The sequence below is a fragment of the Asparagus officinalis genome, chromosome 2, assembly GCF_001876935.1.
Source record: "Asparagus officinalis chromosome 2, Aspof.V1, whole genome shotgun sequence".
In the NCBI taxonomy this organism is placed as follows: Eukaryota; Viridiplantae; Streptophyta; class Magnoliopsida; order Asparagales; family Asparagaceae; genus Asparagus; species Asparagus officinalis.
The window spans coordinates 31,194,408-31,207,639 of NC_033795.1; the positions used below are offsets into that span (position 1 = coordinate 31,194,408).

Sequence of the window (13,232 nt, forward strand, 5' to 3'; positions counted from 1 at the left end):
CTCTGTCCGATTTATCCGGACCAGATCTGATTGCCCCGGTGATCCACGGATATTGACGTCCCTGTCACAGGCCAAAGACCCACGCAAGCGAGACCGCACCAAAACGGGATCTCGTGTTTATTTTCGATAAAGTTGTAATCTTTGTTTTGTTGCACGAGGAGGTCTTATAAAAAGACCGACTTTTTTATCGATTCTTGTTGTAACGTTTAAAGTTGTAACAGATTCAAAGCAATGAAAACAGCAACTTTCCCCGAAAACAAGCTGGCGACCACAGTGGGAGCCGCCGACCTCGCTGCCGAGATCGGGGTGACGCAACCGGCATTCAAGATCCGGGTGAATGAAGAGATCGAATACGAGTTCGATCAGCAGAAGTTCGAAGAGTACCTCTCTTCCTCCTCCTCGAGATCCGCCTCTCCAAGCAGGAGTAGGAAATCCTCCTCCTCCAGAGTCGTTCGCGGGACCCTTAGCTCAAAGACCCAAGAACCCCTTGCCGTCGCTGCACTCGCACCACGTGGCGTCTCCGCGTCGCCCAACGTGGTCGAGATCGCAGATCTGGGCATCTCCTCCGCCAAGAAGATGGCTAATGAAGGCGCTCCAGCAGTATCAAAGAGAACCCGCCAAAGACGGCGTCAACAACTTGCTCGTCAAATGGCCAAGGCTTTGGAGCCTATGGACGGGGTTCGCTACAACGAAGATCTCAAATCGAGACGATGCCTGGAGCAACAACGGTACGTAACCAACTCCTCCTCCCTGACAGAAACGAACAAGTGGGTTCATGTCACGAGGACTCGTTCCACCCTCGAAGAGAGAATCAAGAAGCGCCGCGCACTGCTCGCGCATGCCCGAGCTCTCTTGCAGAAAGCAGAGGAGATGCAGAAAGAAGAGGCGGTCAAGACTCCGCCAAAACTCAAGCAAGTATGGAGGCTAAAGGCGAAACCAACACCTAAGCCAAGAGTTGAAGATGTTGCTGCCCAATCTTCACCAAATCCAAGTCCCATTCCCCTTACCCCGGCACCTCCGGTGGGGTCAGGTATGAGCACGGATCCTTCAACATCCAGGGTTCCTGTGAAAGGTCGCCTCGGTCCCTTACCAGGGAATCGAGGTAAAGTACCTATCAAGGAGCGATTGGGTCCGTTGAAAGGTCCCCTAATGATAAACCCGACTGGGGGTCGTTCTAACTCCCCCCAGGAAAATAACAAAGGGAAAACCCCTATTACCGACCGCATCGGGTTGCGTGTCGAAGTTCAAGAGCCCGTTAAGTTTTTACGTTCACAAAAGCGTAGACTGGAACGAGCGACTTTTGAGAACGCTAATAAAGCGTCATATTCGTCTGATGATGATAATATTATACTTGGAAAATCATGCCAACACTCTATAGGTTGCTCCAGTTATCAAATTGATGAGTTGTACTATAGAGCTGGGGGTGCGAATAAGTCTTGGAAGCGAAACGCACGAGACACAGAGCCTCACTGTCCGTGTGCCAACATCATCAAGGCGGTGCTATCAGAATGTTGTTGCTCCGAAGCCCCAAGGAGAGTTTCAGTGTTCAAGAGAATGTCCACCGGAACGTCTGGGACTAAGCCTAGGCATTTCCAGCGAAGAAGAAGGATAGTCAAAGACGGAGAATTCCCGAAGGTCACCATCAACATGGCCAGCAAAGGAGCATCAACAGGGGACAATCCCGAGTCGATCCCGCTAGTGCCCTGGTATTTAACCCATCTGCAGTCCGGAACCATTACACGAGGGACCTATGGTAGGGTTCGGACGAGATTACCATCAGAAGACGAAGCATCAGATGCTGGTTCCGCGATTGCTTCGGACAACACGGTATCCAGCGAGGGACAACCCCGCGAGGTACTCATGATCAGCGCCGAACAAATGAACAAGATGCTTGAAGACGCCCTAGCTTTCAAGTTCGAGATGGAGATGGCCATGCAGCAGATGAGAGAAATGCATGATCAGCAGATCGCGGCTCTGACAACTCACCAAGGAGAACCCAGTCGTCACAATAATACGAACCAAGAGGAGAATGAACGAGGAGAGGATAATGTCAACATAACTATCCCTCCTGTCAACAACAATAATGGAGTTGGTCCTGTAGATTATAATGCAAAAGAGGACCACGTTACCTCTCCCCAAAGCCACTCGAAGACAGATACGAGTGAGGACAAGAAGATGAAGGACTTGGAGAGCAAAATCAACGCGTTGATGAACGCTCAAGAGGTGAAAAGACCCGGCATACCATGTCCGTATCCAAGGGAGTGGGAATCAATTCCATATCCGGCAAAGTTCAATTTAATCAATATATTTCAAGTCTCACTTAGGAATAATCTCCGGCAATGAACCCTTGATGGTACGGTCATTCGTTGGCACTCTTCGCGGAGCGGCCTTCGATTGGTATCGTCGCCTCAAGCCGGGGAGCATCAGCAGTTGGGACGACATGGAGGACATGTTTCTGACGAACTTCTTCGACGATGACACTGAGGTCTCAATCAGCACTCTGTTTGAGGAGAAACAGAAGAACGGTGAGACAGTCGAAAACTTTGTGAAGAGGTTTCGAAATAAAGCAATGAATGGTAGGGATCCGGTCAGCGAAGACTTCATCCTCGAGACCTGTCACAACAATCTTTCCTTGGACATCCTCGAAGCTATGGGAATGGCGCCACCAAAGACCTGGAAGGATCTGAAGGTGCGAGGAGAACGAGCAGCGAAGACTTCATCCTCGAGACCTGTCACAACAATCTTTCCTTGGACATCCTCGAAGCTATGGGAATGGCGCCACCAAAGACCTGGAAGGATCTGAAGGTGCGAGGAGAACGAGCCGAACGATTCCTCAAAAGGAAGAAGGCAGAAAGGGGTCAAATAGCTAATAATGCTCCACAACCAAACTTTGCCCCTAAGGGAAAAGGAAAAGCACATGCAAATGCCGTGAACACGAATCAAACGTTCGAGGTGCAAGCGCAGCCACAACAGCAGCAGCAAAAGGCGCCTCAACAATCAAGGTGGCAACAGCAGACCCCGAAGCCAAAAGCCTCGGAGCCGAAGTTCCCAAAAGTCTATTCGTTCAGAGAGGATGAAGTTCCCGGTATCTTCAAATACCTTATTGAAAATAACAAGATCAAATTGCCTCCAATCCAGGATCAAGAAGATGCCAAGAGAGTCAATGATCCAAAATACTGCACATTTCATAGAGCGGTGCACCAAGAAGAACTTTACCCCTAGGGGTAAGGGGAAAACACAAGCAAATGCTGTAGATGCGAATCAAGTGTTTGAGGTGCAAGCACAGCCGCAACAGCCACAGCAGCAACAGAGGGCGCCTCAACAATCGAGATGGCAACAACAGCCCCAAAGGCAAAAGGCCGCGGAGCCGAGGTTCCCAAAGACCTACTCGTTCAAGGAGGATGAAATCCCGGGTATCTTCAAATACCTCGTTCAGAACAACAAGATCAAGTTGCCACCGATTCAGGATCAAGAAGATGCCAAGAGGGTCAACGATCCGAAATACTGTGCATTCCACCGAGCGGTGCACCATCCCACCAAGGTATGCTACGCTCTCAAAGATAAGATTCAGGCCCTAATCGATGTTGGGGTTATCACCATGAAGCAGCCCAAAGAGAAGAAAGTGGGTGCAAACATGGTATCCATTAGTTTCGGGACTGTTCCCTCGAGTTGGTTCCAACACGAGCCGGTGATCAATGCAGCAGTGAAGACGGTGAATGATGATCCTCACCAACAGCGCCAGAAAGGGCTCGTGCCACACACAACCCCAAATGGTGAGATTCTGTGGGTTCATCCGGACTTGATCACAGATGAGCAATGGACCGGATCATCATCAAAAAGAAAGTCAAAAGGAAAAGGGAAATCTTGTTATGGAGCTTCTGCCATTCCAGGAGAAGAGGACGACAAAATCCCAACCTTTCCACTGTCTGAAGACGAACAGGAGGTCTTTGCAACCCGAAGCGGGAACGAGTATCACTACAAGTACCCAGACGCTTCCGAGCAATTGGGCACCAAAACCCCTCCTTCCAAAACGTTGGCAGAATTAGGAATCTCAGCAATTCCCCCAACACCCGCATCTGCGGAGAAAGTCCAGCAAAAGGAGAAGGGGAAAGAGCCTCCGCGGCAAGAAGCCCAGAACCCGAGGCAGTCTCGATTCAATCATCCGATTGGTAGAGACAAACCGGGAAATACGAGCTCACCGCCTCATTTCGACATCATGGCGCAGTTGGCCAACATCCCAGCTCGCATAACTCTATACGAGCTGTTGCGCCTTTCAAAGGACACAAGGAAAGCGCTGCAAGAAGCCTTAAGTGACTCTGAAGCTTTTCTGACTCGGATCAAGCCATCTCCAGAAGGACCAGAGCCGTCAGTTCAACAATGCAACCTGGCGGCGCAACACTTTCCCTGCATCTCCTTCACTAAAGAAGATATGCAGACGAAGAATTCAAAGCATGACCGACCGTTGTACTTTACCGGTCACATTGGCTCCAGCGTTGTCAACCGGATCCAAGTCGATCCGGGTTCCGCTGTTAGCATCATGCCATTCCGATTGATGCATCATCTCGGAATCCCGACTAGCAAATTAGCATCCACTGGCACTACGATTTATGGATTCAACACCAGCGGGTCTAGGCCCTTGGGGAAGATCCGAGTCAAGTGCCAGATTGGGGATTTGAGGTCGGAGGTCACTTGTTATGTGATTGACGCGGAAACATCCTATAACTTACTGTTGGGTCGACCTTGGATCCACGGTAACCTTATAGTCCCGTCAACTCTACATCAGTGTCTCAAATATGTAGACACAAACAATGAAGTCAAGACGGTGGTCGCGGATAAGCAACCGTTTAAGGGATTGGAGAATTACTTCACCGATTCCCTTTTATACGGCGCTGAATCCGATACTGAACCATCGGCCCAAGGAACGGACAGCGGAGATGAAGCTGATACCGAACCAGGGCTTGATTATGATGGTGGTTTTGTTCTTAATGACATTGTACCCATTGTAATCAATCTTGACGATGATGAATCATCGGAGAATAGTTGTAACTGGCAACTTGCCGAAGAACTATCAATAAACGATGATTTAGAGTATTTGATGTGTCTGGATGACGTCACTAAAGAGCTTTGTGATAATCCTGACCTACATATGCCTCTTCAGTCATTTTGTCTGACGAAAAAGCAGGTACAAGATCCATGCGGAGCGACGCTTGTCATCCCCGCGGGAAAATGGAGTGGAAAAGAAGTCGTCTACGGCAAAGGAAAAGAAGATCCGACACCCGATCACTTCTTAGAGGAAGAAGAAGACGAAGATAAACCTGCTCCTCATCTATTCAGATATGACGCAAAAGCGCGCGATATGATGGAAAAGTATGGGTATGACTTCACACTCGGAGAAGGTCTTTTCTTTGGTCGAGGCCCACGAGTTCCACCTCGAATGGCCTATGTACCGAAGGGAAAACCCGACGATTATTATCGCTATAAAAGAGGTCTCGGCTACGTCTCCTCGTCCGACGACGAATGTTGCTGGCAAATCATTGATCAGATCGCTAACAAGGCTAGAAACGGGTACTCTTCCGACTCTTCGGCTGGGGGTTCCGACACTAGCCTTGGCGAGACGTTCAAAAGGTTGATGTCAAATATGGTCACGGTCGATCCTACCGCAATAGAGGAAGACGACCAGATGCCAACATGGGAAGATCCTTGGGTTCACCACCTAAACATGCAGTATGGTGATAGGTTCGAGCAAAGAGAGCCTCCTACCGAAGATCAAGTACTCCAGGTGAATATGGGAACTGAGGAAAATCCTAAACCGATATTCATTAGCGATAGTCTTCTACCCGATGAGAAAGAAGAGTTAATCTCTCTTATCAAGGAGTACATTGACGTGTTCGCCTGGAATTATGAAGACATGCCAGGACTCGACCCGAACGTAGCAGTACATCGTCTCAATATCAAGATGGATGCCAAACCAGTCAAACAACAACAAAGACGGTTTCGTCCGCAAATGATGGAGGCGATCGAATCCGAGGTCAAGAAGCTTATTGACTCGGGCTTCGTTCGAGAGGAGCAACATCCAGAATGGCTAGCCAATATTGTCCCAGTCCTTAAGAAGAACGGGAAAGTCAGGATTTGTATCGACTTTCGGGATCTCAACACTGCTTGCCCAAAAGATGATTTTCCCCTCCCCATCACGGATGTCATCATCGACAATACGTGTGGGTTCGAGAGGATGTCTTTCATGGATGGTTTCTCTGGTTATAACCAGATAAAGATGCATCCGGATGATGAAAAGCACACCGCATTCAGAACGCCCCTCGGTGTCTTCTGTTACACAGTTATGCCCTTCGGCTTAAAGAACGCAGGTGCTACATATCAACGAGCTATGTCAAAGATCTTTCAGGATCATCTCCGAAAGACTGTTGAATGCTACGTAGATGATCTGGTCGTGAAAAGTCGTGATAAAAAGGATCACATCAAAGACTTAAAGACCATGTTCGACTTAATGCGAGCCCATCAGTTGAAGATGAATCCTACCAAGTCTTTCCTCGGAATGTCGAGTGGAAAATTCCTGGGATTCGTCGTCACCACCAAAGGTATCCACATCGATCCTGATAAGGTAAAGGCGATCAATGAATTACAACCTCCGAGAAACCTCAGGGAGCTCAGAGGATTGCAGGGGCGATTGGCTTATATCCGTCGGTTCATTTCGAACCTCTCAGGAAAATGCCAGCCATTCTCCAAGCTCGCAAAGAAGGGCGTATCATTTGTATGGGATGAAGCTTGTCAGAAAGCGTTCGAGAGCATTAAAGAATATCTCTCAAAACCTCCCGTACTCGTTGCACCGAAATCGGGCAAACCGTTCTTGATTTATGTCAAGGCGACGAGCCATTCATTAAGTGCATTGCTTGCACAAGATGACGATAACGGTCACGAGCAGGCGGTGTATTATTTAAGCCGAACCATGGTGGGCGCGGAATCTCGGTACCCCATGATCGAGAGAGAATGCCTCGCTCTGGTGTTCGCCATCCAAAAGATGCGGCATTACTTGGTCGGACAGACCATCTATGTCATCTCCAAGGTTAACCCAGTCCGGGTGTTCATGACTCAACCAGCTTCCATGAGTTGGCGGTTGGCAAAATGGGCTTTACTCTTGTCCCAATACGATCTGCACTTCAAACAACAGAAGTCAGTGAAAGGGCAAGCCATCTGTGATCTCCTGGCAGCTAATCCAACTACGGATCCTGCCGAGATATACGACGACCTACCTGATGAAACTCACGAAGTCAACGCAACTTCGCACCAACAAGTGTGGCGTTTGTACTTCGATGGCGCCTCTCGAGCAGCTCTTGTCACAGATACTCCTGGACGTTCTAAGGTCTCCTCCGGGGTTGGAGTGGTCTTAGTTTCCCCAGGAAAACATGTGATGCCCCGAGCCTACTCACTAACCAAGCCGTGCTCGAATAATGTGGCAGAGTATAACGCATTGATTATCGGACTCAACTTCGCTAAGGAGCTGGGGGTTGAGTATCTCGAAGCCTTCGGCGATTCTCAACTGATAGTCAAGCAGGTTCAAGGAGAATATGAAGTTCGAAGCCAAGATCTCATTCCATACCATAAGATGGCAGTGGAGATAGCGGAATCATTTGAAGGATTCTTCATCGAACATATTCCACGGCTACAGAATACCTATGCAGATGCGTTGGCCGCATTGGCCGTGTCACTAGCGCAGCCTCCCGAAACAGAGCAATTTGTTACGGTAAGAACTCACCAACTCCTAGTGCCGCTTTACAGTGAAGATGCCGAGGAAGAAGAAGTTCAAGAGGTACACGCTACTCAAATCGAGTTCGAACCACGAGATTGGCGTTTCCCCATCATTGACTACGTCCTGCATGGAATCTTGCCAGAAGATGTGAAGGAAAGAGAGTCAATCCGGCGAAGAGCACCCAGATTCTACTACAATACAGAGAATCGAACGCTATACCGCAGGGGGTACGATGGGCTGATATTGCGTTGCCTATCAACCAAAGAAGCCCAAGAAGTGCTTAGAGAGGCACATGAAGGGGAGTGTGGCGCGCACGAGCCTGGCCCCAAGCTTTATGATCGCATCAGAAGAATGGGATATTTCTGGCCTCACATGATGAGCGAAGCAATCACATATGCCCGGAAGTGTCATGCGTGTCAAGTACATGCGAATTATATGCACCAACCTCCGGAGCATCTGCATCCCTCGGTAACATCTTGGCCGTTCGAGACTTGGGGAATGGACATTGTTGGTCCTATAAATCCCCCTTCGATCAAAGGCGACCGGTTCATCCTGGCGATTACCGATTACTTCTCCAAATGGGCTGAAGCAATTCCACTCAGAGAAGTTAAGACGAGCAACGTCATTGGATTCATCAAGCACCACATCATTTACAGGCATGGTGTTCCAAGACGAATCATACATGACAATGGTCCTCAGTTTGTCAGCAACGCCTTCATAAGGTTCTGCGAAAAATTCAAAATTCAGGACATCTCATCAACGGCTTATAATCCCACAGCAAATGGATTAGCTGAAGCCTTCAACAAGACTATCATAAAACTTTTGTCAAAGCTTGTGAAAAGTAACAAGCGAGATTGGGATGACAAGCTCGGTGCAGCACTATGGGCCTATCGTACCACGGTACGTACACCAACCGGTGCAACCCCGTATTCATTAGTATATGGATGTGAAGCCGTTCTCCCTTTGGAAGTTCAAATTCCATCTCTTCGGATCGCCCTTACAACCCAAATGACGACCGAAGAACAGCATCAAAAGCGCCTCGAAGAACTCGAGATGCTCGATGAAAAGCGCCTGGAGGCTCAACAGCATATCGAGTTCTACCAAGCCAGAATTTCTCGAGCCTTCGACAAAAAGGTTCGACAAAGGAGTTTTAAGGAAGGGGATTTGGTCTTAACTGAAAGACATCCTATGAACCTGAGCTCCAAGAAGAAGGGCAAGTTCGAGCCCAAATGGGAAGGACCGTTCGTAGTAGAAACAGTCTACTCAAACGGCGCCTATCGCCTAGTCACCAAAGATGGTGATCGGCTGATGATGCCAATAAATGGCAAATTCCTGAAGAGGTACTATCCTTAGCACCTTTCAGAAGGAGCTGATGTATCGGGAAGTTCCCGGAAGAATACCACATTGGGGTATTCTTAGGGATAACCTGGTCGGTATAAGAGAGATGAACAAGAAGTCCACATTCGAACCCCGAATGTTCTAGTTTGTCAGACTCTAACCCTCATCAGATGAGATCCAATCATTCGAGGGATTAATTTTCCCTCACAAAACTTTCATTGGTGTTCGATTACTCATAGTCTTCGCCACACATTCCCACTTGGTCAAACCTTACGACAGTTAGGACCAAAGCCAAAGTCCCCTCTCGATTCCTTCAACGAACGAGAGGTCCACAAATCGGGCGGTCAAACTTTCACGTAGTTGTGATCGTTCCAAATTTCTCACTTGGTCAAACCTTACGACAGTTAGGACCAAAGCCAAAGTCCCCTCTCGATTCCTTCAACGAACGAGAGGTCCACAAATCGGGCGGTCAAACTTTCACGTAGTTGTGATCGTTCCAAATTTCCCACTTGGTCAAACCTTACGACAGTTAGGACCAAAGCCAAAGTCCCCTCTCGATTCCTTCAACGAACGAGAGGTCCACAAATCGGGCGGTCAAACTTTCACGTAGTTGTGATCGTTCCAAATTTCCCACTTGGTCAAACCTTACGACAGTTAGGACCAAAGCCAAAGTCCCCTCTCGATTCCTTCAACGAACGAGAGGTCCACAAATCGGGCGGTCAAACTTTCACGTAGTTGTGATCGTTCCAAATTTCCCACTTGGTCAAACCTTACGACAGTTAGGACCAAAGCCAAAGTCCCCTCTCGATTCCTTCAACGAACGAGAGGTCCACAAATCGGGCGGTCAAACTTTCACGTAGTTGTGATCGTTCCAAATTTCCCACTTGGTCAAACCTTACGACAGTTAGGACCAAAGCCAAAGTCCCCTCTCGATTCCTTCAACGAACGAGAGGTCCACAAATCGGGCGGTCAAACTTTCACGTAGTTGTGATCGTTCCAAATTTCCCACTTGGTCAAACCTTACGACAGTTAGGACCAAAGCCAAAGTCCCCTCTCGATTCCTTCAATGAACGAGAGGTCCACTTTCAAACTCCCGAATGACCAAACCTTACGACAGTTAGGGTCATCTCGAACCCTCGCTTAGTCACAACTTACCCTGGTCGAGACTAAGACCGAGTCATCTTTTGTTCAAATGACCAAACCTTACGACAGTTAGGGTCGTTTGAACTTTCCGATTCTCGGAGTGGAGATCCCACTTCTAGTTTCATCCTGCGGATTCTGGAGGTGGAGATCCCACCTCGAGTTTCCCTCTTTTGCTGGAGATAGAATATAAAATTCTTCCTCTCCAGTTCTGAAGATAGAATATAAAATTCTTCCTCTTCAGAGTCAAATGACCAAACCTTACGACAGTTAGGGTCGTTTGAGCCTTTCGGATTCTGGGGGTGTGCCACCTCGAGTTTCCTTTCCACCGGGAGATAGAATATAAAATTCTTCCTCTCCTCGGACCTTTCCGATGCTCGGAGTGGCGACCCCACTCCCAGTTCATCATTCCGGGTGCTCGGAGTGGAGATCCCATTCCCAGTTCATCCTTCCAGATACTGGGGGTGGAGAATCCCACCTCGAGTTTCTTTTCCAGCTGAAGATAGAATATAAAATTCTTCCTCTTTAGCACCGGGAGATAGAATATAAAATTCTTCCTCTCCTCGGACCTTTCCGATGCTCGGAGTGGCGACCCCACTCCCAGTTCATCATTCCGGGTGCTCGGAGTGGAGATCCCATTCCCAGTTCATCCTTCCAGATACTGGGGGTGGGGAATCCCACCTCTAGTTTCCTTTCCAGCGGGAGACAGAATATAAAATTCTTCCTCTCCTATTTGACACAACTTTCAACTTCCAATCCGCGCACTTGGTGCGTGGGGAATTTTATCCCGAATCCTAAGTAGGGATAAGTCAACACCTAACACGTGTTGCCGGGTAGCCTATTCCCGTGACAAGGGCAAAGTCTACATATCCAAAGTCGTAGCATTAAGTCTAAGGGAGTTCATTCCTTTAGCACAACGTTACATGCGGAACGGATTTCGACAATCCGCATGCTAGCCCGATTCGAACGGTAATCGGTAAAGGCGTATCAAACCCGTTGAAGGCTGGGGGTTTGCCAAAAACCCCAAAGTCAACGCCTAACACGCGTTGCCGGATAGTCTATTCCCGTAACAAGGGCAAAGTCTACGTATTCAAAGTCGTAGCATTAAGTCTAAGGGAGTTCATTCCTTTAGCATAACGTTACATGCGGAACGGATTTCAACAATCCGCATGCTAGCCCGATTCGAACGGTAATCGGTAAAGGCGTATCAAACCCGTTGAAGGCTGGGGGTTTGCCAAAAACCCCAAAGTCAATGCCTAACACGCGTTGCCGGGTAGTCTATTCCCGTAAGAAAGACGAAGCCTATGTATTCAAAATCATAGCACAAAGCCTCAGAGAGTTTACTCTCTTAGCACAACGTTACATGTGGAACGGATCTAGACAATCCACATGCTAGCCCGATTCAAACGGTGATCGGTAAAGGCATATCAAACCCGTTGATGGCTGGGGGTTTGCCAAAAATCCCATAAAATTTGTCATTCAGAAGAAATATAGACAAATCACAAAGAAAGAAGCAAATGCGGAGTTTCTATTAATAGGTCAAGTCAAAAGCATACAACAAAGAGCTCATTAGCCCGAAGGCAACTGACGGCTAAGAATATGAGACTTTAAGCTAAAAAGTCTATCTGTATAGCTCTGCTCAAGTCCCGCCTGCAGATCTGCTCGGGCAGATTCCTCAGAACAGCTCAAGATCTCCGCAGCTTCACTCTTCAACTTCATCAATCCCTCCTGAGTGGATCCGAACTCCTCGAGTACCCGGTCACGGGAACGCTCTAGTCCGATCAAGTCATCTGCGATAAGAACGGCGGATTCCTCGGCACGCTTCAAGGCCTCCTTCAACCTAGTCGCTTCCTCGCGATTCGAGTCCAAGGAACGGAGTAACTCAGCTTTCTCCCTATCCATCCTCGCCATGTTAGCCATTAGATGCGCAAGGGAGCTCTCGCGTGACTGAAGCTCACGCCCGACGGAAGATCTCAGTTCACGCCACTGCTCCATCCTATGCTCTAACTCAGAGGATACGAAAGAAGAAGTCCCGGTAACCTCCAGTTCCTTCAACTCTCGTATCTCTGACTCCAGGGCGGCGAAATCAGCAGTGAAGGAATCAGCCAGTTCCGGGTATCCTTCTTCCCTCATCATCGTCATGTGGCGAGAGAAGGAACGCCGGAACTGATCGAAGCCGCCTCCTCGGTGAAGAAGCTTCTCGATCAAGCCATTATACCAGGCGGTGAAGAAGCTGAGGTCCGTACGGAAAGCCTCTCTGTCAGGATCAGTATCGGCCAAAAGGCTACGGACACGCTCGTGCAAAGAAGAGCGAGATCCTACAAGCAACAACTTGGAAGCTCAGTGAACTATCGAATATGGAAAGTCAAAAGGCAAGTTCGGAGCATACCGATGCCAACGGACGTCCCTTCGGGTTGAGGTCCGACGGGCTCTGAGACATTAGCAGGAGAAGGTATATCAGCACCTGCAGGCGGATTGCCCATACCACTCGGCAAAGGTGAGGAGGCACCATTACTATGAAGGCTTTCAGTCCTGAGAACTGTAGTGGTATCCGGCCCAGCGCCCGGTCCTACAGTGACACTCCTACGTTAACCAAATGGAAAAGTAAAGAGAATCGGGACAAGAAAATCGTATGCATACCTGCATTCCCCCCGTCCTCAGATACAGCCGGGATGCCAAGAGTCATAAGAGTATCAGCCCAAGCGGCTGGTCCTATGATGGCACTCTCTTATTAGTCAAAATGAAAATTTAGACCAATAAGAAGGATTGGGATAGTACAGTCATCTACATACCTGTAGATCCTTCACCCGTAGGCATTTGAGGGATGCCAGGAGTCATATGAGAATCAGTCCTAGTGGCTGGTCCTATGATCGCACTCATATATTAGTCAAAAGCCAGAGGAACATAGGAAAGTACAATATCCCTGAATCGTATGCATACCTGCAAGCCCGTCATTCTGAGGCAAACTGGATATGCCAGGGATAGATACCGG

General features: G+C 48.5%; 1 protein-coding gene across 1 annotated transcript in view; it reads right to left on the bottom strand.

The window, feature by feature from the left end:
• Positions 1 to 12,929, bottom strand: part of LOC109831020 — a 19,842-nt gene extending 6,913 nt beyond the window's left edge. The window contains exons 1-3 of the mRNA XM_020398364.1: positions 12,881 to 12,929; positions 12,630 to 12,809; positions 12,459 to 12,558 (exon numbers count right to left, since the gene is read on the bottom strand). Coding sequence (XP_020253953.1) covers positions 12,459 to 12,558; positions 12,630 to 12,809; positions 12,881 to 12,926 — 326 coding nt within the window. The 5' untranslated portion in view covers positions 12,927 to 12,929. The remainder of the gene's footprint in view (positions 1 to 12,458; positions 12,559 to 12,629; positions 12,810 to 12,880) is intronic.